Source organism: Pangasianodon hypophthalmus, chromosome 30, assembly GCF_027358585.1.
Source record: "Pangasianodon hypophthalmus isolate fPanHyp1 chromosome 30, fPanHyp1.pri, whole genome shotgun sequence".
In the NCBI taxonomy this organism is placed as follows: Eukaryota; Metazoa; Chordata; class Actinopteri; order Siluriformes; family Pangasiidae; genus Pangasianodon; species Pangasianodon hypophthalmus.
Genome location: NC_069739.1, coordinates 2,965,634 through 2,993,389, shown reverse-complemented (window position 1 = coordinate 2,993,389; position 27,756 = coordinate 2,965,634). Strand labels below are relative to the sequence as shown.

Below are 27,756 nucleotides of genomic sequence, written 5' to 3'. Positions count from 1 at the left end.
CTACACCATACTACACTCAACTATAATATACTACACTACGCGGCAATATACTACACCATACTACACTCAACTATAATATACTACACCATACTACACTCAACTATAATATACTACACTACGCCGTGATATACTACACCATACTACACTCAACTATAATATATTACACTATGTGGCGATATACTACACCATACTACACTCAACTATAATATACTACACCATACTACACTCAACTATAATATACTACACCATACTACACTCAACTACAATATATTACACTATGTGGCGATATACTACACCATACTACACTCAACTATAATATACTACACCATACTACACTCAACTATAATATACTACACCATACTACACTCAACTATAATATACTACACCATACTACACTCAACTATAATATATTACACTATGTGGCGATATACTACACCATACTACACTCAACTATAATATATTACACTATGTGGCGATATACTACACCATACTACACTCAACTATAATATATTACACTATGTGGCGATATACTACACCATACTACACTCAACTATAATATACTACACTACGGCGTGATATACTACACCATACTACACTCAACTATAATATATTACACTATGTGGCGATATACTACACCATACTACACTCAACTATAATATACTACACCATACTACACTCAACTATAATATATTACACTATGTGGCGATATACTACACCATACTACACTCAACTATAATATACTACACCATACTACACTCAACTATAATATACTACACTACGCCGTGATATACTACACCATACTACACTCAACTATAATATACTACACCATACTACACTCAACTATAATATACTACACCATACTACACTCAACTATAATATATTACACTATGTGGCGATATACTACACCATACTACACTCAACTATAATATACTACACCATACTACACTCAACTATAATATACTACACCATACTACACTCAACTATAATATACTACACCATACTACACTCAACTATAATATACTACACTACGCCGTGATATACTACACCATACTACACTCAACTATAATATACTACACCATACTACACTCAACTATAATATATTACACTATGTGGCGATATACTACACCATACTACACTCAACTATAATATACTACACCATACTAGACTCAACTATAATATACTACGCCATACTACACTCAACTATAATATACTACACTACGCCGTGATATACTACACCATACTACACTCAACTATAATATACTACACCATACTACACTCAACTATAATATACTACACCATACAACACTCAACTATAATATATTACACTACGTGGCAATATACTACACCATACTACACTCAACTATAATATACTACACCATACTACACTCAACTATAATATACTACACTACGCGGCGATATACTACACCATACTACACTCAATTATAATATACTACACTGTGATATACTACACTGTATTATACTAGACTATAATACACTACACTATACTACTGTACTACATTAAACTGTACTGTACCACACTGTACTATACTCCACTCCACTCCTCTATACTGCATTATACTACACTATAATACACTACAGTACACTTGTGCCACACTATATTATACTAAAAAAGTTATACCTGCACAGGTATTAACATGCCTGTACTGTTGGTTGTCTCAGAGCACCGCTGTGTGTGTGTGTGTTATTAATAGCAGGAGCCTATAGATTGGGTCATGTATGAGCGATCAGTGTGGAGACGTGACCTAGAAAGATGGTCTATACGGTATAGTCACAGTAAAAGTCCATCCTAGAGGACATGGGTTGCCCTAAATACTTACAGTGCTGTGTGTGTGTATGTGTGTGTGTGAGCATATGCATGATTGTTGGTGTGGAATTTTGTGGCAAAAATTACAGAGCTCTGCAAGAAAAATCCAAAAATAGATTTTGCAAATTACACACGAATATGAATAACAAAAAATATTTAAAAATACACAGTCCCTGTGCACAGTCTGCTGATTTTAATTTCACTGTCTTTTTTTAAAAATTTTGTGGGGGTTGTTTGGTTGATTGACAGTTTGTTAGTCAATTCTCAAATATAGATGAAATATATTTTCCAAATAAGGCAGTAGCTAACCATAGAAAAATATGGATACATTTCAGTCAACAGTGCATATGTAATGTAACTACATACAAACGTGCTACAGAGTGGCCTGTACACTCACAGCTAACTAGCGTGCTATTAAAAAAGCTAGCTAGCATTACAACATGGAGCTACTGATGGAGAACATAAGCTAAACCTAAATATCTAGCCAACAGACCCGTAAATGGTTCATTACAGTGTAAGTGTAAATAGTACTTTGTTGCCTCACAGCTCCAAGTCAGTGTTGCTTTTACACTCTTCCCTCATGCTCTTTTATTGTTCCCTTCACATGTGCAGAGATTTACTCGAAATGAAAGTCACACTGAAGCACACACACACACACATATACACACCTCAGAGGAGTTTAACCTCCAGCTTTCAGATAAATTGTGTGTAAACAGTGTATAACCCTGTGTAACACGCACACACATCCCAGTCTGGCGTGTGTGCACTTTTACTAAATAGTTCAGGACTGAGCCTGAGCCTGTGTGTTTCCTGTGTGAACAGAGGACTCCTTCTTCCCTCAGCGCAAAGCATGCTGGGTAACGCTCTCGGAAAAGACACACACTCTGTTAGTGGAGGAAGCGGTGCTGAATGCTGATTGGTCAGTGCTGCACGCAGGTGTCTATCAATCCCCAGTCAAAGAGTGTGTTTGTTCCAGTGTGTGTGTGTGTAAGGTCAAAACACAATCTGGTGCATTGTTTTTAATCGTGGAATTGACGTGTTTATCCATGTGTGCGTAAGAAATGAAATGAAAGCCTGCAGCCACGCCGGCTCTTTGCAGAAGACTGAAGACTCCAGGTTTAAAGATTTAGAATCCTAATGCATTTAAACATTAATGAGTGTGTGATGTTAAAGTGCACACACAGAGTGATCATTATTAGCATTAGCTACACTGTGTGTTCATATCACATACACTTAGCCCATACTCTGCAAACACTCATCTGTAAAAATAAAAATATAAAGTAGCTAAAAATATAGATTCAAATGCTATAAATCGAATCAATCCAACAAGCTACAAATAGGAAAAAAAAGAACCTCCTAATGATTTTAGTGTTTTTCACATTCCATTGTTTTCGCCTAACTATTTTAGCATGGTAACTTAGCTAGTTTTTGTTTCCATGGTTACAGTGAAGGCTGTTGCTGTAGGATTGTGCGAAGTGTTCTACCTCAGCAATTAAACAAGGTTTTACAGAAGTGAAACTCTAGCGAAGTGTGTACTGATATTTAATCTCATTGCTCATTGTGAGTCAGTCTCGGAAAGTTTAAATGATTAATAATTAAATTATTAATAATTACATTCACTACACGAATATCACTTTCCGCTCGAACTGCAATGCAGTAACTGATTGAATGAATTTATGTAATTTATCCTGTTTGCGTGGGTGAGAACTCACTTTGTCCTCATGCATGAAGGCTTTTTTTTCTGCTAAAACAGCAGAAGCACATTTCACACAATCAGAATAAAAATCACTCATCACTTTGTGTGTCACTGTATCGTTCTACAGAGGCTGCAAAAAGTCACACTCACCGAGCTGTTCAAATGCAGTGAAAATCAAAGAGAATTAAATTAAAACCTTTAATGAAAATGAAAAAAAAGAGCAACAGTATTCTGGATATTTAATAGAGAAAGAGAGAGAGAGAGAGAGAGAGAGAGTGAGGGTCTGATTTATTGTTTTGTCTGTGTGTGTGTGTGTGTGTGTGTGTGTGTGTGTAAGCTTTTGGTTGTAAAACGTCTTGCGTCTGGCCAAAACTCAGATCAATGGACAGAGGAGCCTGTTTACTGCTGCTGGCTCTTTATCCATCCATCCATCTATCACTCTTTACCATCCATTCATCCATCCATCCATCGCTTTTACCATCCATCCATTGCTCCTTACCACCCATCCATTCATCACTCCTTACCATCAATCTATCCATTGATCTTTACCATCCATCCATCTGTTTATTGCTCCTTACCATCTATCCATCCATCGCTCTTCACCATCTATCTGTCCCTCAATCCATCCATTTATCACTCTTTACCATCATCCATCCATTAAAACACCACCCTTTACCAGCCATCTTTCATTACCATCCTTCTTTCCACCAATCCATCCATCCATCCATCCATCCATAAAATAGCACAGTCTAATTAAAATATAATTAGACTCAAATGTGAACTCTATTATAATCTAAACTACTTTGACCATACAAATCTTCTTAACAAACTATGTGTTGAGAATGTAAGGTGACCTACAACTGTTTTTAGCTCTGTGACTTTGTCCTTTTGTCCATGTTTATAGTAACAATGTGTTAAACAGAGCCAGAAATCACATCAACAAGTCTGTTTAAGACACTGAACACCTGCATAAAGCTGACTGAGGCAACATGAGTATGTGATGGATGCTAAACTGGTGGCTTCCTTTCCTCCAGACACTTGGCAGATGAACTACATTTGAGGTTGGGGGGAAATTCTGTACATTTATGATCAGTAATGTTGTTTATTAGAAAACAAGAAGCACAGAAGAAGCTCATATATATTCTAACACTGGCAAGAGTTAAAAAATGTCACGAGTTGTGGAGCATCAGAGTGTGAAATTGTGTTTTCTTTTGAATCCAGAAATGCTAACATATGCTTCAGTGAGCACAGACAATGTGTGTACAAAGGTAATTTATAACATGAGAAACAAGGATGTGGCTCAAGTTACCACCTTTTAACCCTCACCTCACCCTACAGAGTGTACAGAGCAAAGTTCACTCCTCCATCAGCTTAAGAAAGGGAACGTACTGTACGCTTCCCTGATCAAAGGCACTTGGACTTCCTCAGCCTTGGATTTCTAAACAGGAAACTGTGAATGATGCCATTTCCTGTTCCTCACAGTGCTTTGAGCTTAACTCACAATGAACACTGCAAAGGGCTGCATCCTATACGCCAGCATTCCAGAGAAGTTCTGAGTAGAAATAAAAGCATGATGAATATAATTCAGAGGATAAAAAGCTTGGTGTTTTTTCAGGTCTGGTTTGATGCTCACCACTATTGTGTTATAGAAACAGCCTTAAAGAAGGTTGGTGTCACCTTTGTTAGACACATGCACAGTCACTGAAACCTGAAAAAAAAATTAAAAATTTTTTTTTGCTGTTGTTCCTTATTGGAGCCATAAACCACATTTTTAATCAGCAATTTAAAATCTGTGGTCCAAACAGTTTGTTTATCAGGTTGTGGTTTATTGGTCTCTCACTATTCAAAAGCAAATGGGAGCCTGGTCCACCATGAGGCATCTCCAAGATGACTGCCAAGTGGACAGACTTTACAAGAAAGACTTACGAATAATTTGTATTGTATGCCATTTTGAATACAGCCTTTATTCTAGTTTTTTAGAAGCCAAACAAAACAAATCTGTTTGCATAAATTACTGTGATTACAGTTCATTTCTCTGTTCACATTTTCTCGTTATTTCTCGTCTGCTAGTCCACTATAGTGATTTTTTTGCATTTAAATATTCATTACTATACTAAATAATAGCACAGTACTACTTATTAGTATAGCAGTAAGTGTTTTGGTTTTGTTTTTCTTTGATACTGAACCTTTGGGTTTTGTTTTTCTTTTTTTTTTTTGATGCAGAATACAGACTCATGCCCGCTTCTGGTATGGAGACTAGTTTGCTTCTACACACATGCAGAACGTACGTACATGTTGGCTGTCAGTTGTTGTTTTTGCGGCGTGCGGAAGCATATCTTCGTATAAGGCACGAAACAATGGGAATGGTTATCAGACGGCCATGGCTGGCACTGGTTTTTCAACGACGGCTTGGTGTATCAGAGCCCACTGAGCTAGAGTAGCAATATTATAATGAAAAGCCACATTATTAAGAGTGCCTATGCATTTAAGAGCAATTAATGTTTTACTTAAATTTTTGGACTGTTTTTAATATGGCCTCATCGATTTCCCCTTGAAGGAATCTGACACCATCTTAAAGCTTATTCATTTACTTTATTACCCCAAATGGAGTTTGTTATATGATCCCTTCGAGGGGGCGCAGTATTGTGTCGACATAATTGTAGACTTCAGGAGAACAACTTAATGAGTGCAATCTGACATGATTTCACTTTCGGTTCCAAAGAAAACCAAAGCATACATATATTACATAAGTTACATATTTCCAAGTCGACGAGAGTGTATTAAATAAGTATTGAAAGAGAGCAACGTGACAGCACTGAAGACCTAGGTATGGTCTGACGCAGATATTTACAGACTTTTTACTTTATTACTTGTTAGCTGCATAAGCCTCGTAACTCATCAGAAACCAAACGTCTTTGCCAAAAATACTCCTGTAACAAGGGAGACTCAGGAGAAAAGTTACGATGTATGTACAGCGGTTTATTATATGATGTCCAAAGGTCATTGCCAGTAAATGTACACAATTACAGAACGAGACAGGGATAATCCAAGATTGTAACGTGAGGTAGGAATAGCAGGGTCAAACAAAGGCAAGGCAGAAACAGGATAACAAAGGCTCAGAGCTGTCTACCCGCATACAGAGGCAAGACTTCGCGGAAATATGTGCGTGTGTGTGACAGAACTAGAATTTTGATAAGATTGCCGTCTGTTGATGGGGATGGGTATTATCCTGGGCATTTGTGACAACTACATTTGGGAACATTGTGTGAATTTGTGTAAACCTTTGCCACACTGTCCTTTTAAAACCGTCAGCATGGTGGTGAAAAATAAACACAAGTGGGTCACTTTTAAATCCACATGCACTGAGATGACAGAGATGAATGACTTGATTAATATAGCGTGTGAGAATCAGGTGAAAAGAGGGAAATGCTAAAAAAAAATACATAAAAATGATGGAGAGAAGGAAGGATGGAGGATTGTGGGTATCGAGTGTCAAAGGCATTCCAGTCACAGTGTCTCTTTTTCCTTCTTCTCTCTCTGCTATCTTTCCCTGCAACCATGAAAGCTCAGTCAATTCCCAGTTCAATCTGCTCACTTTTATCCATCTTACACTCTCTCTCACACACACACACACACACACACACACTCACTCCACTGTTGCTATTTTCCCATTTTTTTTGTCTGCTAATTCCCCTCTCAGCGTAAAGCCATGCTAGCATGTCTAATCTCTCTCTCTCTCTCTGTCATTCTCTGTAGATGAGTGTTAGCTAGCCAGCTGAACAGAAGATACTTGAATCCCACCTGCAGCCATGAATGGTAAGAATACTATCTGTGTGTGTGTGTGTGTGTGTGTGTGTGTGTTTAAAGAAGCGAACACAGAGGTGTCATTGTCATCATCCTCTCTCGGCTCATATTTTTCCCCTCATCAGCAGAACTGTGATCCAAAACGAGGTCGTCATGATTAATTAAAAGATTCGAACATGAAATCACAGAGGACGTTTTCTTCAAGAACTCTTTCCAAAATTATCCAGCGTGCTTTCTTCAAGAACACAGACTCTATATTTAAGTGTATTTTAAGAAGCACTTTAGCAGGTATCTAGTTTCTAGATGAAAAGAAATGATGCAACAGGAATGAACAGATGAATTAAGAAAAGGAAGAAGAGCCCCATGCTGGGTGAGATCCGGATTCATGTCCCTAAACGCTAACGCCATGGCAGCGGAGTGTATCTCTGTGGGCACGACGCTGCTCCTGTGAGGGAAAAGATCCTCTGGGAAAATTAGCCATGTGTCGTTTGAGAATGAATCGGCTCTTTGAGTAGATTCTTTTAAGTGAACGTTGAGAGCTGACTTGCATATATGAGCCGTTTTATGTTTCTTTTGTAGATGTAGACAATGCTGTGACTCCTGCAGTGTAGCTTCCATGGAAACATCTTTTTAACATCTGAGCATGAACGGTGAGCCGTGTGTTTGACTCTTAGCCTCGTGTGTGTCATGAGGCAGCATGACAGGAAAGAGCTGCCTGCATACAGTATAAAACAATGCAAAGTATGCAAAGTCTTATTTTGTTTACTAATAATTTGGGAGCTGAAAGTGTCAACTGTCCCAGTGAAGGAGGCGTGGCCTCTGTGTCTGTCAGTCCCAGTGAAGGAGGCGTGGCCTCTATGTCTGTCAGTCCCAGTGAAAGACGTGTGGCCTCTGTACCTGTCAGTCCCAGTGAAGGAGGCGTGGCCTCTATGTCCTTCAGTCCTGGTGAGACTTTACTGGTCAGTGTTTCCCTAGTAAACATCAAAAGTCTTCTTGCATTTGAATACATTTTGAACTTAAATCTGTGTATATGTGTTTCATATACTTGCCTGTTTTTGTCTTATGCCTTCCCACTGACTGCTTTATCTGTGATTTTGCTCATTTGCATATTGTTTTTTTTTTAATACAAACTGTTTATCAGGATTCTGATTGGCTGACTGTCTTCATGTGTAAATAGTTTTTCACACTATAGGGAACTGCCTGAAGGTTACACAAGTTTACATTTTAAACTCCAGAGATTAGTGCTATCTCTAGTCTGTGTGTGTGTGTGTGTGTGTGTGTGTGTCTCAGAGCAAGGTCTGTGGATTTGTTGTTGCTCTTGTTAGTCCTCTAGAGAGGACACTGCAGGAGCTGCTGTTAACTCTGTGTGTGTGTGTGTGTGTGTGTGTGTGTGTGTGTGTGTGAGAGTTTGTGTGTGTGCGTGCATGAGGGTATGTTTTGAATTAGATGTTGCCACCAGGAAGTGCCACCCAAGCTTGCAGTGTGGTATTTCCTGTTTCTGGTGAATAAATACACATATTTGGTTGTGGAGAAATGGTGATTAGAGATTTAGGAAGTGGACTTCTGGTCAGCTGACCTCTGAATGGTCACATGCACCTCTGTATATCATTAAAAAAAAGCAAATATACACACTACACATTTCACTCTTACCTCAAATGTAGTCCATCAACCAAAACCTACTGGGTGTCTGAGGTTTGCTGCTTTTTTAGTTTTGAGATAGAGAGAGAGAGACTGAATGTGAAGGTGTGTGTTGTGTGTGCATGTTAAACACACCTCAAATAAACACCTGTGTGAGATTTATAATGATTAACATTCTCTCCATCTCAGGTGGGTTTAATATTTGGGCCATAACCCCAGAAGAGAGAGGGAAGCATGACAAACAGTTTGACTCCCTCACTCCCACTCTGGGATACGTGTCAGGTGAATGTACACACACACACACACACACACACACACACACACACACACACACACACACACAGAGCCCTGATAAGAGTGGGAATTGAATTGAGGTCAGTGCAGTGTGGAGTATCTCTCATAACTCTGTCACATATAATTAAACATAAAACTGTTCACACTAAGACTGAAATTCCTCTAAAAACCCTACAGAGAGTGAACCTCAGCAGTAGCACTCCACCACACTGCGCTCGTATCACATATTTCTTACACGACCACCCTACATCTACAAAAAAATCCATGGATGCAATGTACGTCATTTAGGCAAACAAAAAAATGTAGCATATGTGTGTTTAAATAAATGTTAAGTGTCACATGTTAGGTGACTAAAAGTAGAAAATAAAGATCTTTCAAATACACAATCCCTAGAGCTAATTACTAATAAGGTGTTCTCTCATTATTTGTGTGTGTGTCTGTGTGTTGTCTGTGTAGGAGATCAAGCACGCAAGTTCTTTCTGCAGTCTGGACTTCCTGCTTCAGTACTGGCTGAGATCTGGTAAGAACACACACACAGAGCACACATTTCAACAGTACACACAGTCCTTATCGAGTACATCTGATGGTTTATATAAAGGTTGCCTTGTGTGAGTGCTCTCTCTCTCTCTCTCTCTCACACGCACACGCACACATGCGCACACAGACACACACAGACACACACACACACACACACACACACACTCAGTGGCTGCCTTGGGGGTGCTAGAGGGAGTGCTGTAGCTACCTCTAAATTATGCTTAGCTTCCCCATTGCACCTCCACACATTTCAGAAAAACTATCAGATACTTTTTTATAAATAGATTCAAAACTTACATTATTATTATTATTATTATTATATGGTTTATCATATTATTATTATATGAATTACCTAATGTATTCAGTTTCTTCACTGAGTTTAATCTGCACTTGAACAGAGTCTCTCAGCCAATCAGAGCAAGCCTGAAGGTAGGGTTGTGATTGGTTAATTCCATTTACATGCAGAGGGAAAAATCTTCCATTATTATGGTCTGTAAAATGGCATCTAACTTTAGCTAGCCTTAGAACATAGCAGGACTTTTGTCTTGGTTTGTGTTTTCTGGTTTTCTTGGTAACATGACAAGCTGTGTTTTTTTTTTTTTTTTGTCTTATTAACTTCAAGAGAGAGAAAAAAGAGAGACTGGTGAGGGAACGACTGGTTATAGCTGCTGTAACGTAAACGATAACAGGAACTAACTTGCTGACGTTCCATAACATTAAACATGACTATAAACGGATAAAATATGTGATGTGTCGTTCTTTAATTAATGTAAAATTGTTATCGAAAATAAATATCTGTGGAAGAAGAGGAATAAAACACTGTAGGACATGCTGTTATAGGAAAATAATCAACTTTGGCTGGTATGATGCAGCTACATATGGAGTGTACAAGTATTCATTTTTTAATTATACATAGACTAATTACAGCTTATTAATTGTAGTAATGAAGTACAGGGACATAAGTGTGTAAACTAGCACCCTATGAAGTGAACACGGAGTGGTTTCATACACTAGTCTGGCTCATTTTTAGAAATAGGAAAGCTGTGGCAGCCCGATATTTCAAAAATTAAAAATAAATAACAAAATCAATTGTGTGCAGCTGATCCATGATATTCCCACACTGCACACACACTTCCTGTCTCCCTGCATTATTTAGTATTTGCATTATTTATTTAGGTTGTTTATACAGAATATAGACGAACAGTGATTAATGCCTGGGGACATTTTCTCACCTCACACACGGTGTGTTCAAGCTCTCGGGTTCAGTCTGCACCACACCACTGACAATACACTGATTAGCTGAAGCAGTGATGTCACTTCCTGTTTCAAGTTTCACAATTTCGGGAGAAGTCATGATGTTGTCTGCAGAAGGAAAGGAAAGATTTGTCCATATAATGAGAGGTAGATATTTAAATGCAAGTAGTTATTTTTATAAATAAGTGAACTTCCTCTAGCCACTACTCAGTGTCGAGGAGATTTAAACACAAATTTATAAATTTATAAATTTATAAATTTTATAAATATAAATCACACATAAATAATGCATCAGTGAATAAGTTTTAACATTAAAAATAGAGAGCTCTACTCGTTATCTTTAATTTCAGAAGACATGACGTGTACAGTTGTGTAATCAATCCACAGACTGAAAGAATTTCATCTGTGTGAAAAACCCTGAAGTGACAGATGTCTCATAGACACACACACACTTGCTTTATTACAAAGTCTCTGTTAAATGTGAGTATGTGACTAGGTGGATTGTGTATGTGAGACACAAGAGACAGTGTGTGTTTGAGTCTGAGTTTGTATACATGTTGGGTAGAGGATTTGTAATGTAACCACTTCCTGTCTGTGGTTCGCTGTCTGATATAAATTTGCTGTCTTCAAACAGGATGTAGAATTACTCCCACAGGAAGTAAAATTATAGCCTTGGACCTGTGTTAAATCAGGACTATTATATAATACATATAATGTATATGTCTCTCTCTCTCTCTCTCTCTCTCTCTCCATCCTTGTCTGTCTCTCTCTGACCTTGTCACTTTCGCTCTCTTTGTCCCTATCTCTATTTCCATCCCTGTCTCTCTCTACATCTCGTCTCTCACTCTGTCCTTGTCTTTCTCTTTTCCCCCACCCCTATTTCTCTCTCTCTCTTTCTCTCTCTCTCTCTCTCTCTTGCTCTCAGGGAGTTGGCTGATATGGGGAAGGATGGAAAGATGGATCGTTTGGAGTTCTCCATTGCCATGAAGCTGATTAAGCTGCAGCTCCAGGGTCAGCCCCTCCCTCCGTCTCTGCCAATCATCATGAAGCAGACCCCGGTCCCTGTTATGACATCATCAGCACGATTCGGTAAACTGTGTGTTAGGAGCGTCCATGTGTGTTATGACTCACTAAAATGATTCAGCTCTTTTGAACAGCTTGTATTACCTGAGTTTTGATTCATTTGATTCAGAGTCTGATTCAGTGGTGTTTAAAGTGAAGGTGAACAGAGGAAGGGTATGTTTATTATTAAAGACGTGTACGCAAGATGTTTGAAATGTCAAATGATTATAACTTTTAGTGTCCCATTAACACAGTGCTGATAACAAGGTGGAAAAGAGACATAAAAACAGATTTTTTTGTATGGTTTCTTGAGTCAAATCTGGAAAAGCAAAAAGAACATAAAAAGAGAAAACCAAAAAACTGGAAAAAAAGAACAGATTTTCAGAGCACCCTTTCCAGCATAAACATGGAAATCATTGTAGAAAACAAGCTGTAAAAGAATGTAAAGCAACTTTCATCTGTGCTAATGATTAACAGTTGTATAAATGGAGTGAATCATTTACGACTCACATATTACAAATAAATGGAGTGAACTCATAACAACATGGGGGGGAAAAATCACCAATATATATATATAAAACCAATGATTGTGTAATGTTGTATTCAAGGATTTATTTATTATTTATTACAAGGATCATTTCTTAAAACTAACAGAGTACTAACAATACAGTAAGATTTCCTAAATGAGATGCCTTTGTTATTTATTTGTAATAGGTCTATAGCAGTGTGTCTGTGTGGACTGAAAGACATTGTGTGTGTGTGTGTGTGTGTGTATGTGTATGTGTACAGGTATGGGCTCAATGCCAAACCTGTCCATCATGCCAACGATGCCCATGCTGACCCCGATGCCCGTCGGCTCCTCCGTGACCTCCATGACGTCTCTGACCTCTATGCCAGCTGTGCAACCTCTGCTGCCTCTGATCCCTGACTCGCTCAGCATGCCGGCCTTACCCAACGGCACTGCCACGGTGCTCACGCCAGCCCCAGGTAATCCACACACACACACTCCAACACCTATACTGTACATATACATAATATGTTAAAAACCATATCCTGGGTTAGGCCACACCCACTTTGGGATTAAATCTGAACAGAGATACAGATAGGGATATTTGGAGCACTGAACAGATACCACTAATATTAAGACACACATTTACACACCACACACACACACACACACACACACACACACACACAAATATACGGATACTCCGTTACTTATTTCAGTGTATTTCCCCCCACTCTCTCTCTCTCTCTCTCTCTCTCTCTCTCTGCAGTTCTGAGTAAATCTCACTCCCTCTTGGACTTGGCTTCCAGCAGGTACTGAATCAGGGTCGAGTGGTGAATCTGCATGCTGTTGCGTGCCCCTAACCACCCCCCCCTCCACACACACACACACGTATCTCCATACGCAACCTGATCCTCAATCTACTGCGTTCTGATTTAATTATTGCACTTTCCTAGTCACGATTAGCTTTACTGTGTGTCTAAATAGTGTCACGTTACTATGCATTACCATTAGATGATGTTTGAATAACCTTAGCTTGTCTCTTAATATACTGGGGCTTTTTTTGTGATTTCTTATTTTCCACTGGCTGCCACCAGCTCAAACTCCTCCTCCACCACTTCTCTGGCAAGCAACTCCCCAAAAACCGGAACATCTGATTGGGCAGTACCTCAGTCGTCCCGCCTTAAATACCGCCAGCAGTTCAACATCCTGGACAAGCTGATGACCGGATACCTGTCAGGTGTGCACGTGTATGCGTGTGTGTGTGTGTGGTTAGGGTAGGGGTGGGGGGTTTTATGAGTGTGTTTATGATTAACGTATTCTTTAAAAGGTAACTTTGTGAGTGTACAGTTACTGTTCTATATAAAATAAGTTATTAAATAGGTAGGGTCGGCTGATAAATTGATCAATGCGTGAAGAAATGAGTTGGTGAACTGTGTGTGTGTGTGTGTGTGTGTGTGTGTGTGTGTGTGTGTGTGGCTGCAGGTCCACAGGTCAGGAATGCTCTCACTGCTTCTAACCTCACCCAGACCCAACTCGCCACCATTTGGTGAGTGCAGATAAACCCCATCAACATGTTACATATAAAGTATGTGTTTACACTTGTACACCTGTTCAGAGTGTGTGTGTGTCATTAGGACTCTGGCAGATGTGGATCGTGATGGTCAGCTGCGAGCAGAAGAATTTATTTTGGCTATGCACCTCGTGGACATGGCCAAAACGGGCCGTCCGTTACCTCTGACCCTACCTGCTGACCTCTTGCCACCATCTTTCAGGTAACACACACACACATACATACACAGACACACACACGTAAAAATGCTCATTTTAAGTATATACAGTACAATAATGTCAAATAAAGTGTGAGATGCCTTTAAAATCATGTTTCAGTGCTGGTTATTTGAATAATGTTGTTGTTGTTGTGTGTGTGCAGAACCGGAAAGTCATGTGACCTACCAAATGGGTCCGTTTCTCTAATCGGCATTGACTTCATCGAACCAGAACCTGCACACAAGAGCAAGAACAATGGTACACACACACATTCTTGAAATCTGCTTTTTTGTCTTTAAATATTAAAATATATCTGCTTCTATACCTTGTTGAATTCTGGATTATGACCGGTTAGAAGTTGTTGATTAATTTTCTATAATATCAGTTCAGAGTGACAGTAATGCGTCACATGTGTAATCATTGATAAGATGAAGTTTCCAGTTTTCCGACATCTTCAGGACAGAGGATTTTAAGCTTTGTGGTTTCTCAGTAACACAACAATATGCTCTTCTTATTGTGGTGGTGTTTTTCTGTGTTTCCTTCATTGTCTGGACTCAGGACTTTCACTTAACCTTTATCCTTATTATTAATTAAAGAATAACACAAACGCAGTGTTTGGAATAGAGTGAGCGGGTTCTCCTTCATCTCAGTGTCGTTTGAGGATAAACTGCGGGAGAACTTCCAGCGAGGCAGCATGGAGCTGGAGAAGCGGCGCCAGGCCCTGCAGGAGGAGCAGCGGCGTGAGCAGGAGAGACGGAGAGAGGAGGAGCGACGGGAGGAGGAGAGGAGGAGGCTGAGAGAGAGGGAGGAGCAGGAGCGGAGAGAGAGAGAGGCTCTGCGCAGACAGAAGGAGGAGGAGCAACGCATGGAGAGGCAGAGAGAGATGGAGAGACGGAGGGAGGAGGAGAGGCTGAAGGAGCTGGAGAGACAGGAGGTGCGTTCAACACAAAGGTCTTGACTGGAGGGAAGAGAGGCCACGCCTCCTTCACTGGGACAGGCAGGTACAGAGGCCACACCCTTTTTACTGTGACTGACAGATACAGAGTCCACACCTCTTTCATTGAGACAGAGTGGTAGAGAGGCCACACCCTTTTTTACTGGGACTGACATGTACAGAGGACACACCCCTTTCAGTAGGACAGAGAGGTAGAGATGCCACACGTCTTTCATTGGGACAGACAGGTATAAGGAACATGCCTCTTTAATTGAGACAGACAAGTACAGAGATCACACCTCCTTCACAGGGACAGGCACAGGTACACACTCGAGATTTACTCTGTATCTGTAAAACCAGTTCCTCTCTTTCAGGCGGCAGAGCGACAGAGACGGATGGAGTGGGAGAGGACTAAACGGGCGGAGCTGCAGGCTCAGAGTGAAAAAGAGAAGAGAGATATTGAAAGACTCACAGCCAGGAAGAGGAGTCTGGAGCTGGAGCTGGAGGCTGTGGTCAGACTTACACTCTACATAATATTACACACAATACACAAAATCAAAGTACCAAACAATGTCCAATCCTCAGGTCAGATGTGATCTAAAATGTGAAATAATACAAACCAGCGGAACAATTTTGCACCCTTCACTCCACAGTTACACCTTCACATTTAAGCCATGTTTAAAATCTGCCCGAGTTACACATTTCCGTCTGCCTCACACTGGTTAAAGGTGAACGGCTGTTGAATAAGGCCTCAGTGTCACAGTGACAGTGATCAAAGTGACATGGTGCAATGATTTGGATTTGACTGAGAGATTTCCCTCAGCCAGAGACAGATAAAGACATTTATTTGCATGCTATGATATCACCTCAACCATTTACATATTCAAACCACCTGTTACCATGTGAAACACACCAAGTAGCACATCAGCATGGAAATAAATGGTGTTGAATTAACACCTCTGATGGATTTTCAGGGCAACAGACACAAGCAAATCTCGGACCGTCTCCGTGATGCCCAGAGCAAGAGGCGGGTCCAGAGGGCGGAGCTAGAGCTCATCAATCAGAAGAGAGATGGACGCATCGCTGACATCAACTCTCTACAGCTGCAGTTTGAGGTTCACAATGATGCATTTTAAATGCGTTGAAAAAAAAAATACCAACATGTAATTTCTTAAATTTCTCTAAAGACAGGCACATACAAAGGATTTTAAAAACTGATTCCTATAGCAGAAATGAACACATCTGCCTTCAGCATGGATGATGTTTCTGTATACATTGGTATTTCAACTGAGACATCCATCATGTGAGCCATCATCATTGAACATATTGTATATTTTATGATAAATGCAATTGGATTGGCTCAATACAAGATTACTAATAAACAGATTTAAAAGGTAATTAATTACTAATTACTGTGCTAAGATCTGCCTGTTTGGATTACAATATACTAATGTGAGGTTTTTATTTTTATTTTCTCAGGATGTTCAGAGACAGCTGAGTAGTCTGGCTCCAGAGAAAAAGAGACTGACGGAAAAACTAAGAGACCTCACACAGACCAACTCTATCTGTGAGAACATACACACGTTTTTTTTTTTTTTTAATGGATGGATGGACTGGATGCTTGAATGGATGGTTTGATTTCAGACAGTCCATCTATGGATGTATGTATGCAAGAGATGGGTGGATGATAAATGGATGTATGCAAGAACAGGTGGATAGATGGAAGAACTGATTTATGCATGAATTGAGAAACAGATGTATATGTATGGATGCATAGATAAATATACAAATGAATTGAGGATTAGATGAATAAGAAATGAATCCATGGATAGGTGGATGGATATATTGATAGATGAATGCTAGGATGTATAGATAAATGGATGGTGGAGAAATGCATATATAGATGATACACGCTTGAAGCAGGTATAGAGTGAACGTACGCAGAGATTGATGCATGCATGGGTAGGAGATGGATGGGAAATAGATGCCTGGGTGAGTGGATGGATGCACTGGTAGATGAATGCCAGGATTGAAGGGTGAATTGATGGAAGCTGAAATGCACAGATGCATGGTTGCAGGGTTGGGTAGATCTATGCTTAGAATAATCCAGGGATAGAAGATGGATACATCAAAGGCATGGAAGGATTAATATAAGGATGTAGGAATATACAGATGGATGAAAGGATAAAATGTCTAGTTTCTACATTTCATGTAGTTCATTTTAGTCCAGTTAAAGCCTAGAACATTTTGTCCAGCCTTTCTCCTTTTCTCAGGTGCAGGAGTGAATGATGTGAAGAGGAATAAGTGTGAGAAGGATCTGAGCTGCCGGAAGCTGAAGGAGCAATTGGATGCTCTGGAGAGGGAGACCACGGCCAAGCTGTCTGAGGTGGAGCGTTACAACCGAGACGTGAAGGTCCGACTGAGCTACACATTGATAATTAATCTCACAATGACAGCCAGAAACTGGCACTTTTTTAAAACACTGTAAAGGTGATCGGCTGGTTAATAAAGAATAGTGGAAGTGATTAAAGTGATATAGTGCCATGATTTGGATTTAACTGAGAGATTTCCCTCTGCCAAAGATAGAGAGATAACTAAAGCACTTTATTTGCATGCCATGTTGCTAACATGACTAAAAAAGAAACACACACACACACATGCTAACACCACATTCAAATATCCATAAATATATGATGTGATGATAAACAATACTAATGTTTACTTCTCCAGGGTCTTCTTTCTTTTCTTCTCTCTTTCGTGCATATCTGCACTCCTTGCTTGCTCACTCTTTCACTCTCTAATGCCCTCTTTCTTTGCATACACGCACACTCCTTCTTTCTGTCTCTAACCCTCCTTCTCGTCCTCCCTGTAGTTAGTGGAGATGGATGACTGTATGCTACAGGGACTTCTCTCTTTGCTGGGCTGTCTAACCAATCTCTTCCTTCTAATCAAGGTTCTCTGCTCTCCTTTTTCCTTATTCAATGTGACATACTCATCCCAGAGCATCCCTCCATCTTGCATTTGTCTTCTTTGCACTACTACCTTTTACTGGTGGAACTTTGATTTTTAACCACTTTTTAATCACCCGTCATAACCTGTGGGTGAAATCTTGCACTGCCTGATTTCAAACTAGCAGGTGTGTTCCTCTTTCCTTCTTTCTTTCTATGTTGAATTTTTTTCTAAAGACATTATGTAAAAGTCAGATACAGTAGAACAATCTTTCACCCATGGCATTCTCCAAATATACCGTTGTCATATTATTCAAAAAAAATAATTTCATGTTCACTTTCAGCATGTCAGTAGACTCAAACAGACCAAGCTGCTGAAATGCAAAGGAGATGAAGATGAGAGTCTGTCACTTTTCCCCCCTCTTCCTCTGTACACTAAAGCCAGATTGAAATAATTGATGCTTCTGCTGCTGAAGTTATATAAACCGAAGGTCACTTTGCAAAGCACAGAATGACAGCAGCAGAATTTTTTTTTTGCAGATCTTTCAGTTTAATATCCAAGACTAAATTACTTCAGCTGAATTCGAGGTTTTATTTATGGAAGACAATTAAACTGGGACCAGAACCTCATTTGCATGAAGTACAAAATCAGACTTATGCAAAATAAATACTGTAATCCTTGAGGTTTCACACGACTGAGAGGTGATTGCTTGTGGGTATCAGCCAACTGAATGCAGAGACGGAAACATTGCTAAGAAAAAATCCACACAGAGAGGAAAACATTTTTATGGCAAAACCCCCTGGCGTCTATTGGTGAACAAGACAGCTTTTTATTTTCAGATATGCCAGTACCTCCATTTTTTTTTTACCAACCAAAGAGATCAGTTCCACCCACTTGTTTTCTATTGGCTCATAAGACCAAGGCTTGTAAATTCACAGGTCAGAGTTTAATGTCACTAGTTAAAGTCAGCACAAAGTGAAAGTAATCGCTACCAGAAGCAAAAGCATTTCCTTTACGTCCCATGACCTTACCCTTTCAGTGAATTACCTTACTTGTTCAGAGAATTTTATTCATATTTGTCTGATTGTTGCTTTGTTTCAAAAAAGCAGAAAAGCACAGTTGTCGGGTGTCTCCCGTATCATAAATGCAACGGCTAAACCTTTGATGCTTGTTTATAATATGTTTGTGGTGAGTTTTTATGGCAGCTCTGTGTGTTTAAGTTTACTGGAGGGTCACACATTTTCTAATCCAATTCATAACATCATTAACGGACTCCTTTCATTATTTTGGTTTGTATCATCACAATGTGTCGGAAATACAATCATAATATGTTTTTAAATAACACAACGGAGGTATAGATGTTGAATGACCATAGGATTATACCAAGACAGAAGACCCTGGGAACACAGGGTTCTAGGAACAAAGCTTTCTCAGAACATAGGACTCTGGGTATATGTGGGTCTGGGAGCTTAGGGTTCTGGGAATGTAGGGCTCATACAGCTCTGGAAAAATAGGGACTGGGAGTATAGGACCCTGGGAACATAATGTAATAGGAACGTAGGGCTCTGAGGACATACTGTACTTGGAATGCAGGAGTCTGGGAATATATGTTACTGGGAATGTAGAGCTCTAAGAACATGGGGTTACTAGGAATGTAGGGCTTTGACAACATACTGTACTCGGAATGTAGGGCTCTGAGGACATGCGGTACTGGGAACATACTGTACTGGGAATGTAGGGCTCTGGGAACATAGGGCTCTGAGGACATAGCATATGGGGAAATGCAGGGCTGTCTGAACATAAGATAGATAGGGCACTAGGAGTATAGGTTCCTGGCAACATAGGACCCTGGGAACATAGGGCTATGGGTGTATAGGACCATGGGTACCATGGGAGGGATTAGGAGAGACTGACTGATGTTGAGAGGCAGTTTAGAGTTCATGGTGCATCCCAAATCTGTAGCCAGCATTTAAGAAATGTTCTGGGGAATGTTGCAGGAGCTGAGAGAGAGGCAGCGGCAGCAGCAGGCCGTGCTGGAGCAGCTCAACCGCGTGAAGTTGGAGAAAGTGAAGGAGCTGCAGAGACGGAGGCAGGAAGAAGAGGAGAAAAGGAGGACAGAGGAAGAATTGGCCAGGTGATCAAAGATATTACATTGTGTTATCCATGGTCACATGTTCACACATACAACTGCTTAACACATATTTGGGGTAGGCAATATGGCAAAAATATCTTTCTGGGACCTTTCGGGAATACACAGTGCGTGTCACAATATTTAGTTTTAATAACAGACTGTCTGCAAAACAGCAGTGACATTTACAAAATGACCTCTGTGTGTGTATGTGTGAGCTCAGACAGGCCAAGCTGGAGCAGGAGCGGCTGCAGAAGGAGGAGGCTGAGCGCCAGAGGAGGCTTGCTCAAGAGAGAGAAGCCAAACTCAGAGAGGAGCAGCAACTCCAGACCCAGGCCCGACTCCGTGAAGCCCAGGAGAAGGCCGCACAGCAGGAGAGGGAGGAGAGAGAGAGGGAGGAAAGGAGGAGAGCGGAGGAGAGAGAGAGGGAGGAGAAAAGAAGAGCAGAAGAGAAAGAGAGGGAGGAGAGAAGGAGAGCAGAAGAGAAAGACAGCAAGGATAAGGGGGGTGATGGAGTTAATGAACGAGGGATAAATCCTGTGAACAGCACAAAAGTTGATCTTCAGTCACAGCTCTCTGCACTGTTCAACAGTACAGCAAACGCAACAGGTGAGTGTGTGTCTCTGTGTGTGTACATGGGCTGATGCACTGTTTGTGTGTACTTGTTATAGTCCATCCTAAATCTTGTTCATGTGTTTGATAGGTACAAGTGTACAACCAACTGGTTTCGATGTTCAAGGCAAGAAGAGCACGCTGAGCACCTACAGAGCGCTTTATCCCTTCACTGCCCGTAACTCTGACGAACTGACGCTGGAAGCAGATGGTCTGATAGAGGTACACAATCACAGTCACACAGATAGTATATGCATGCATGTACTTGTAAGTACATTAGCACACACTGATCATGCGCTCCTGTTCCCCTCAGGTGGATGAGTCCACGGTGAGGGAGCCTGGCTGGCTGTATGGCACCTACCGAGGCAGCAGTGGCTGGTTTCCTGAGAGTTATGCTGAGAAAACCTGTAAAAATGATGAGACAGATTCGACAGCAGCTGCTACACACAACACAGTGCCCCCTAGTGACTACTCCAGGTAAACCTTGATATTTATTCTAGGGGTAATTATTATAGGTCTTGAACTATTGTTGGGATTTGCTATTTGCTAAATAATAGTCACTAAAATTTATAAGTAAACATACCTGTCCTGAGTGTGAATTATGCTCTAGTTAGATATTTGCTTGTTCAGTTTGAGCTGACAGAATTTTCTTCTTTCTTTGTGCTACATTTCATTTATGCTCTGTCCCCATTTACACCTTGCATTACAAATGATATGTTTATGTTTTTATGATACATTGTAGATTCTATTTATCACAATATCTCCTTCCTCCAGGATCCCTCGAGTGGATATAGAGGGACCAACACCTACACACACTCCTGCAGCAACGCACACACAACACACACAGGTAGGTGTATATGAACAAAGACTTGAACTTTAAACATTAAACTTGTCTGGTTAGAGAAAAAGAATTAACACACAGCACTTTGTTGTATAAGGATGTGTTAATGTCCAACAACATCACAACTGAATTAATAACTAAATCATTTTAAGACATTTGTTAGTTTTTGGCTAACAACCGATTCATACATAATGCACAAAAAGTGTTTGTGCATTAAACTTATATTTAATTTAGAAAAAAATGATCACTGTCCATATAAACCAAACATGGCTTTACTGTGTGTAGGCCGTAGCTGTGTGTGCGTGGACAGCTACCACGGACACACAGCTCGGCTTCACTAAGGATGATATCATCACGGTTCTGGAGCAGCAGGAGAACTGGTGGTATGGAGAACTCGGGGAGAACCAAGGCTGGTTCCCCAAAACCTACGTCTCCTTGGTGACCGCCACCAACAACACACACACAGAGTAAGTTTTGTCTTTCACTCTTCCAAAAGGTTTATAAATGTAATACCTCAGTTTTAAATCAGACATGAATAATTATTAACCATTTCATGTTTCGTACCAGATTCTCCACTGAGGTGCATTAATCATGGAGCAACATTATCAAGTTAACTGATAACTCATATTTTACAAAAAATCGCTTACAAGATGTTTCAAAAATAGTGTTGATCCACAAATAGCGCACAGACTGTAGTTTGGGCTCCTCTGCTTTACAACCTGCAGCCATGGCTTAATGTCTCACAGTCTGTGTCCCAAATTCAGAATCTGCAACTGCTGCATTATTGAACTTCCTGAAGGTAAAACAAGAAAAGTGGAATCTTTTGTTTTTATGCTCATGAAATCTGGAACATATTTCTCTTAGAAATGAACAGCTCAACTACTACAGCTCAAACCCTTATTTCATAACACTTTCATCTTCAGTAAACGCTTTATCCTGGTCAGGATTGCAGTGGATCCGAAGCCTATCCTAGGAATACTGGGTACGGGGCAGGATACACCATGGATAGGACGTCTGTCCATTACAGGGCACCATGCACACACACACACACACACACTCACACACACATATTCTTACCTAGGGGCAATTTAGAGTCACCAGTTTACCATCCAGCATGTTTTCAAGAGGTTGGAGGAAACCTGGAGAACCCCACAGGAACACAGGGAGATCATGCCAAACTCCACAAAGACGGTACATCCTTGTCTTTACCAGAATCCTCTTTGCTTCTCCTCCAGGCCTTTGTATTCCACTGTCGATGATCTGGACCTGCCCGACTCTGTTCTGTTTGAAGGTGAGCTGTGTTTTCTTCATGTAGACTTCAAGTTCAACTTCTAGTTTGTTCAAATGTTATGGTGTGTGCCCATGTGTGGTTTTCATTTTTGTTAGAATATGTGGCTCTTTACACGTATGAGAGTCCCGAGTCAGGTGACCTGACATTCCGAGCTGACGACGTTGTCTTGGTAATGGAAAAAGAGGGGGAGTGGTGGAAAGGCTGCATCGGCGACCAATCAGGACTCTTCCCATCTAACTACGTCAAACCCAAAGACTACGACGTATGCAAAATTTTATAATTTTTTTAAAAATTCCTTAAACTCTGAACTGTGACTAGGTTTAATATTTGTTTCCGACTCCTTTTCAGTCTGCCAAAGCTGGTGCTTCAGGTAAAAAGCCAGGTGAGTTTGCAAACCCTGTCCAGAACACTCTGAAGGAAGAAGGTACTGTTCTATTCTATATATTTTCTTCTCATTCTTTTCAGAGATTGCGCAGGTAACGACAGCCTGTAAGGCCATGACGGCAGAGCAGCTGAACGTGACTCCGGGGCAGCTGATCCTCGTTCTCCATAAGAACTCCTGTGGCTGGTGGCTGGGAGAACTGCAGGTCTGTGTGTCTGGATGCACAATTGTTGAGAAGACACCTGCATACCTTTCAGAGGGAAACCAATCTGATTGGTGGTCTCTGTTGTGTGTGTTGTAGGCTCGGGGTAAGAAGCGTCAAAAGGGCTGGTTTCACTCCTCAAACGTCAGACTGCTGGAGCCCAACAGTGGTAAAACCACTCCTGCGCCCCAGCCACGTACGTCACACACACACACACACACACATCTTTGTCTTGATGATTTATCCCCTATTCAGGGTACAGTGGATCTGGAGCCTATCCATTGCCGTATCTACTGCAGTATACATTGTGGTATATAAATTTTGATATAGAAGCAACATAATCAAGCTAAGCAGCACAATGTTGGTTTTGGATGGGCCTAATTTCCAGGACAGGAAGATGTTAACAGAAGCCTATGATGAAAAACTATTGAAATAATTCCTGGTCCAGAAACATCTTTTATAATCAAACTCCAATTTTAATATATTTCTATCATTCTTTCTTTTTCCTCAGTGTGTCAGGTCATTGCCATGTATGACTACAAAGCAGCCAATGGGGATGAGATGACATTCCAGAAAGGTCAGCTGATCAACGTCCTCAACAAGGACGACTCCGATTGGTGGAAAGGAGAAATCAACGGGGTCACCGGGCTCTTCCCGACCAATTACGTCAAGATGACTACAGAGTCTGACCCCAGCCAGCAATGTAAGTCCTGACACCTTTACATACTTCATTCTGAGTGAATTAACTCATAAAAAGAAAAAGAGCAAAAAGAGAAGGTATGGATTTCTGTACATTCGGAGAGGAGTATAGAAAATATATGAACGGAACAGAATTAGGGTGAATGTTGGAAGAAGAAACAGCTTCAGCGAGTAACAATTCCAAAAGCCAAAGAGAGATCAGAAACATATCCGTGTCCTGTCACTTGGTATGTCCTCCCCTTGGAGCTGAAGGACACTTCTTTATTACAGTGACCCTGTCTCAAATCTCTCACATGCCCTCAGTGCAAGTGACCCTTAACAAGAGACAGATTTTAATAAATTCAGTGTCACTGTCTTTGCACTTTCGGGAGTACCAGCATGTTTTGATACAAGGGCAAACACGACAAGGATTTTAATGAAACAGAACAAGTTCAGTCAAGGAAAACATCATCTGTATTTGCCTGAAGTTGTTTTAGGCTGAAGTGTAACTTTCTGTCCCTTTCATGTGAAAGAAGTAATGAGTCAGACTTGTGTTAGGAAACAGGTGAGATTTAGAATTCTGAAGTTCATCATGATGGGAACTACATGCTGTATTTCACATTATAAGAAGATCAAGTGCTTGCAATGCTGTATTACAACAACTCAGGGTTTTATGTAGTTATTTTTTCAAATCAATCTCTCCACCCCATGCACTTTTCATATCTTATATAAATTGCAGTCATGTACATTTGACTGCTTGATTTGTTTTCATAGTGATAAAGGACTGTACCCTTTCACGTTCTTGGGTCCAGACCAGAAGAATTATGGTGGATCTATTTTTTTGGCCGAAGTCTGTCTTTTTTAACAGGGAGAAAGTGTGGAATGGTTTGAGATTAGGCACCGGCACCAGAGCTGATAAAATACACCTGCAGTTTTCATACCATTGAATATCACAAAATATATTACAATCTATCAAATATTTCTCATTATGGTTGAAATAAAACAAAAGCCTATTTCTATAATTTTATTTTCTAATTTTAAGCTTGAAATTTTCTTTCTCTTTTGGCAGATAATTTTGCTTTTGTCAAACATTTATTTAAAGAAAAAGCAAAATGATCTCCCAATAGAGCAGCAACTTCAAAATACAGCAATTATAAATACCTAGAAAAAGGCTTAATAGTCTCTGTGTTTTATCATAATGTCATAATGAGAAATATTAGATAAATTCAACTATGTTTAAGATATTTTATATTTTTTTGTAGTAGTAAAACCTTGCAGAGCTGAAAGATCCAAAAAAGTTAGCGATTCTTCTCCAGCCTAGTAAATACATTTAGCATCACGTCACACAACATACGCAATGTGCAAACCTCTTAGCTTAGAGTCAACTTATCCCAGCGTTTCAGTTTTTTTCTTTCTCTCAGCACTGATCTATGTTATCCATCCCTCTCTTCATTATCTTTCATGGCTACACTCATCCACTCCTCTGTTCCTTCCCTTTTCCTGTCGCTCGCCTCATCTCTGCTTTATTTCAGGAACTCTAGCCTCGGCCCCTTCTCCTCCTCCTCCTCCTCCTCCTCTTCCAATCAGAGAGCAGCAGACAAGACTCCACCTCCCTCCTGCTCTTTTTGGATGAGGCTCTTCCCTCATTTTGAAATTTCTGTTTTATTGTTGTCATTTTTTTGCTTCTCTTTTGTTGTTATGCATTTCCTGCCATTTAAAAAAAACACTCAAATAGATTTGGATTAAGGAAATACCTCAGCCAGAACGAAATGCCCACAATGTCCCGTTTAGCCTAAATGTTGCAAACTTCACACACCAACATAGTCAACTATATTTAGGGGTAAAAGGGACTTGGTGTACTTTTCATTTTGGCTGAACTGTCCCATTACAAGGGTAATATGGTGGAAGTGAGTAGTAGTGACAGGGTTCTTTTCTATGGTCCTTAAATAATGATCAAGAAACTGAAAACCTTTTATAGAGATGCAACAGATTTGCAGCAGTACTGTTCATATATGCCATGATATGACGAGAGCGAGAGAGAGCGAATGTACGTGTGTATATATGTGTGCGTCCATGCTATACCAGCATATGCTGCTTCCTCACTAAGCCTTTTACATCATAGGATTGTTAGTTGGCTTCTTCCATGTTAAGATGTAGCACACACACACACACACAAACGCACACACACACACACACCTGATGACGTCACCAGCAGCATGTTATCCTATAGCACTTGAGCCGTCCCTATGCAACCAGCTAACAGCCCTTACACTGCAGCGCCACGGCCTTTTGCTTTCTGTGTGCTCTAACAGAAGCTCTGCTCCAGCTTTGCTGCTCTTTTTTATGGAGAAACGGAAAGAGAAATAAAAGAAATAAAGACGTTTTTAAACTGTGGGTTTTGCGGAGTGATGTGATTTTGATGTGCTCACACTGTGCTCAGAGCTGTGTTTGATGTTTGAGCATATTGATGTTTATTCATGCCATCATTATATGTGTATGTGTATGTGTACGTGTGTGCATGCTCATACACAATTCTTTTTACAGGAGGTCCAGGCCTCACTCTTCTAACTACATTCCTTTCCTATTAGTTTTACTGTAGTTACTGAATAATTTCTAATTTATGACAGGACAATTCACTGGGAGGTTAAGGGGTTAGTTTTATATTTATATTCTATATTATTTCCATTTATTTATTATTTCTTCAGTTAAAATGCTGTCTAGTTTCAGTTAGTTGTAGTGTGGGTATGTTCAGTTTTCCAGAGATATTATTTTTTAGTTGTTTTTTTCAGATATATATTTTAGTTTGTTTGACAGATTGAAAATTGGAAACATTTTGTGTCTGATATTAAGAGAGAAATTAACTTTGCTAGGGGTGAGTGATATGGCAAGTGTTTTTGCAAAAAAAAAAAAAAAAAAAAAAAAAAATATATATATATATATATATATATATATATATATATATATATATATATATATATATATATTATATACTATATATATATGGCGAAATATACTATATATACTTTATATACTGTATATAGTGAACAAGTAGGGGAACATTTAAAAAAAATTAATATGGAAAAAGCATTTGCAATAATATTTTTGATTTATACAGGATAACTCTTAGAAAGACATATTTTGGTGTAACTGATCACAGTTATTATTGTTATATCAGCCAGCGCCATGTCTTACATACAGTATGTCCATGTTTAACCCTTGTTTTTGTGTATATACACGTCCACACTAACACGTCTACTGTCTGTGTGCTCATCTGTAAGTGTGTGCATGCATATGTGTCTCCATGCTCGTCTGTATGTATACCTGCATGCTTGTGTGTGTGCGTGTGTGTAG

The 27,756-nt window shown here is 39.9% G+C and overlaps 1 protein-coding gene and 1 long non-coding RNA gene across 5 annotated transcripts in view; one reads left to right on the top strand and one right to left on the bottom strand.

Moving 5' to 3' along the window:
• itsn2a (intersectin 2a) overlaps positions 1–27,756 on the top strand; it is a 43,236-nt gene that overhangs the window by 6,997 nt on the left and 8,483 nt on the right. The window contains exons 2-29 of one of the 4 annotated variants that reach the window (XM_026917483.3): positions 7,278–7,337; positions 9,153–9,245; positions 9,714–9,777; positions 11,974–12,137; positions 12,900–13,097; positions 13,388–13,430; positions 13,716–13,858; positions 14,104–14,167; positions 14,256–14,393; positions 14,552–14,646; positions 15,039–15,322; positions 15,697–15,834; positions 16,297–16,437; positions 16,802–16,889; positions 17,596–17,735; positions 18,195–18,275; positions 20,269–20,405; positions 20,623–21,008; positions 21,103–21,233; positions 21,325–21,488; positions 21,786–21,858; positions 22,138–22,319; positions 23,088–23,143; positions 23,239–23,405; positions 23,492–23,525; positions 23,609–23,730; positions 23,827–23,923; positions 24,239–24,430. In XM_026917483.3, coding sequence (XP_026773284.3) covers positions 7,331–7,337; positions 9,153–9,245; positions 9,714–9,777; positions 11,974–12,137; positions 12,900–13,097; positions 13,388–13,430; positions 13,716–13,858; positions 14,104–14,167; positions 14,256–14,393; positions 14,552–14,646; positions 15,039–15,322; positions 15,697–15,834; positions 16,297–16,437; positions 16,802–16,889; positions 17,596–17,735; positions 18,195–18,275; positions 20,269–20,405; positions 20,623–21,008; positions 21,103–21,233; positions 21,325–21,488; positions 21,786–21,858; positions 22,138–22,319; positions 23,088–23,143; positions 23,239–23,405; positions 23,492–23,525; positions 23,609–23,730; positions 23,827–23,923; positions 24,239–24,430 — 3,622 coding nt within the window. In that variant the 5' untranslated portion in view covers positions 7,278–7,330. Of the gene's footprint in view, positions 1–7,277; positions 7,338–9,152; positions 9,246–9,713; positions 9,778–11,973; positions 12,138–12,899; positions 13,098–13,387; positions 13,431–13,715; positions 13,859–14,103; positions 14,168–14,255; positions 14,394–14,551; positions 14,647–15,038; positions 15,323–15,696; positions 15,835–16,296; positions 16,438–16,801; positions 16,890–17,577; positions 17,736–18,194; positions 18,276–20,268; positions 20,406–20,622; positions 21,009–21,102; positions 21,234–21,324; positions 21,489–21,785; positions 21,859–22,137; positions 22,320–23,087; positions 23,144–23,238; positions 23,406–23,491; positions 23,526–23,608; positions 23,731–23,826; positions 23,924–24,238; positions 24,431–27,756 lie in introns of all 4 variants that reach the window. The other 3 variants (XM_053231906.1, XM_053231908.1, XM_053231907.1) reach the window with 3 other exon arrangements.
• Positions 1,429–9,766, bottom strand: LOC128317897 (uncharacterized). The gene is made up of 3 exons (XR_008301318.1): positions 8,976–9,766; positions 5,155–5,229; positions 1,429–5,073 (listed from the first exon to the last, which is right to left on the bottom strand). It is a non-coding gene; the product is annotated as an uncharacterized LOC128317897 (long non-coding RNA).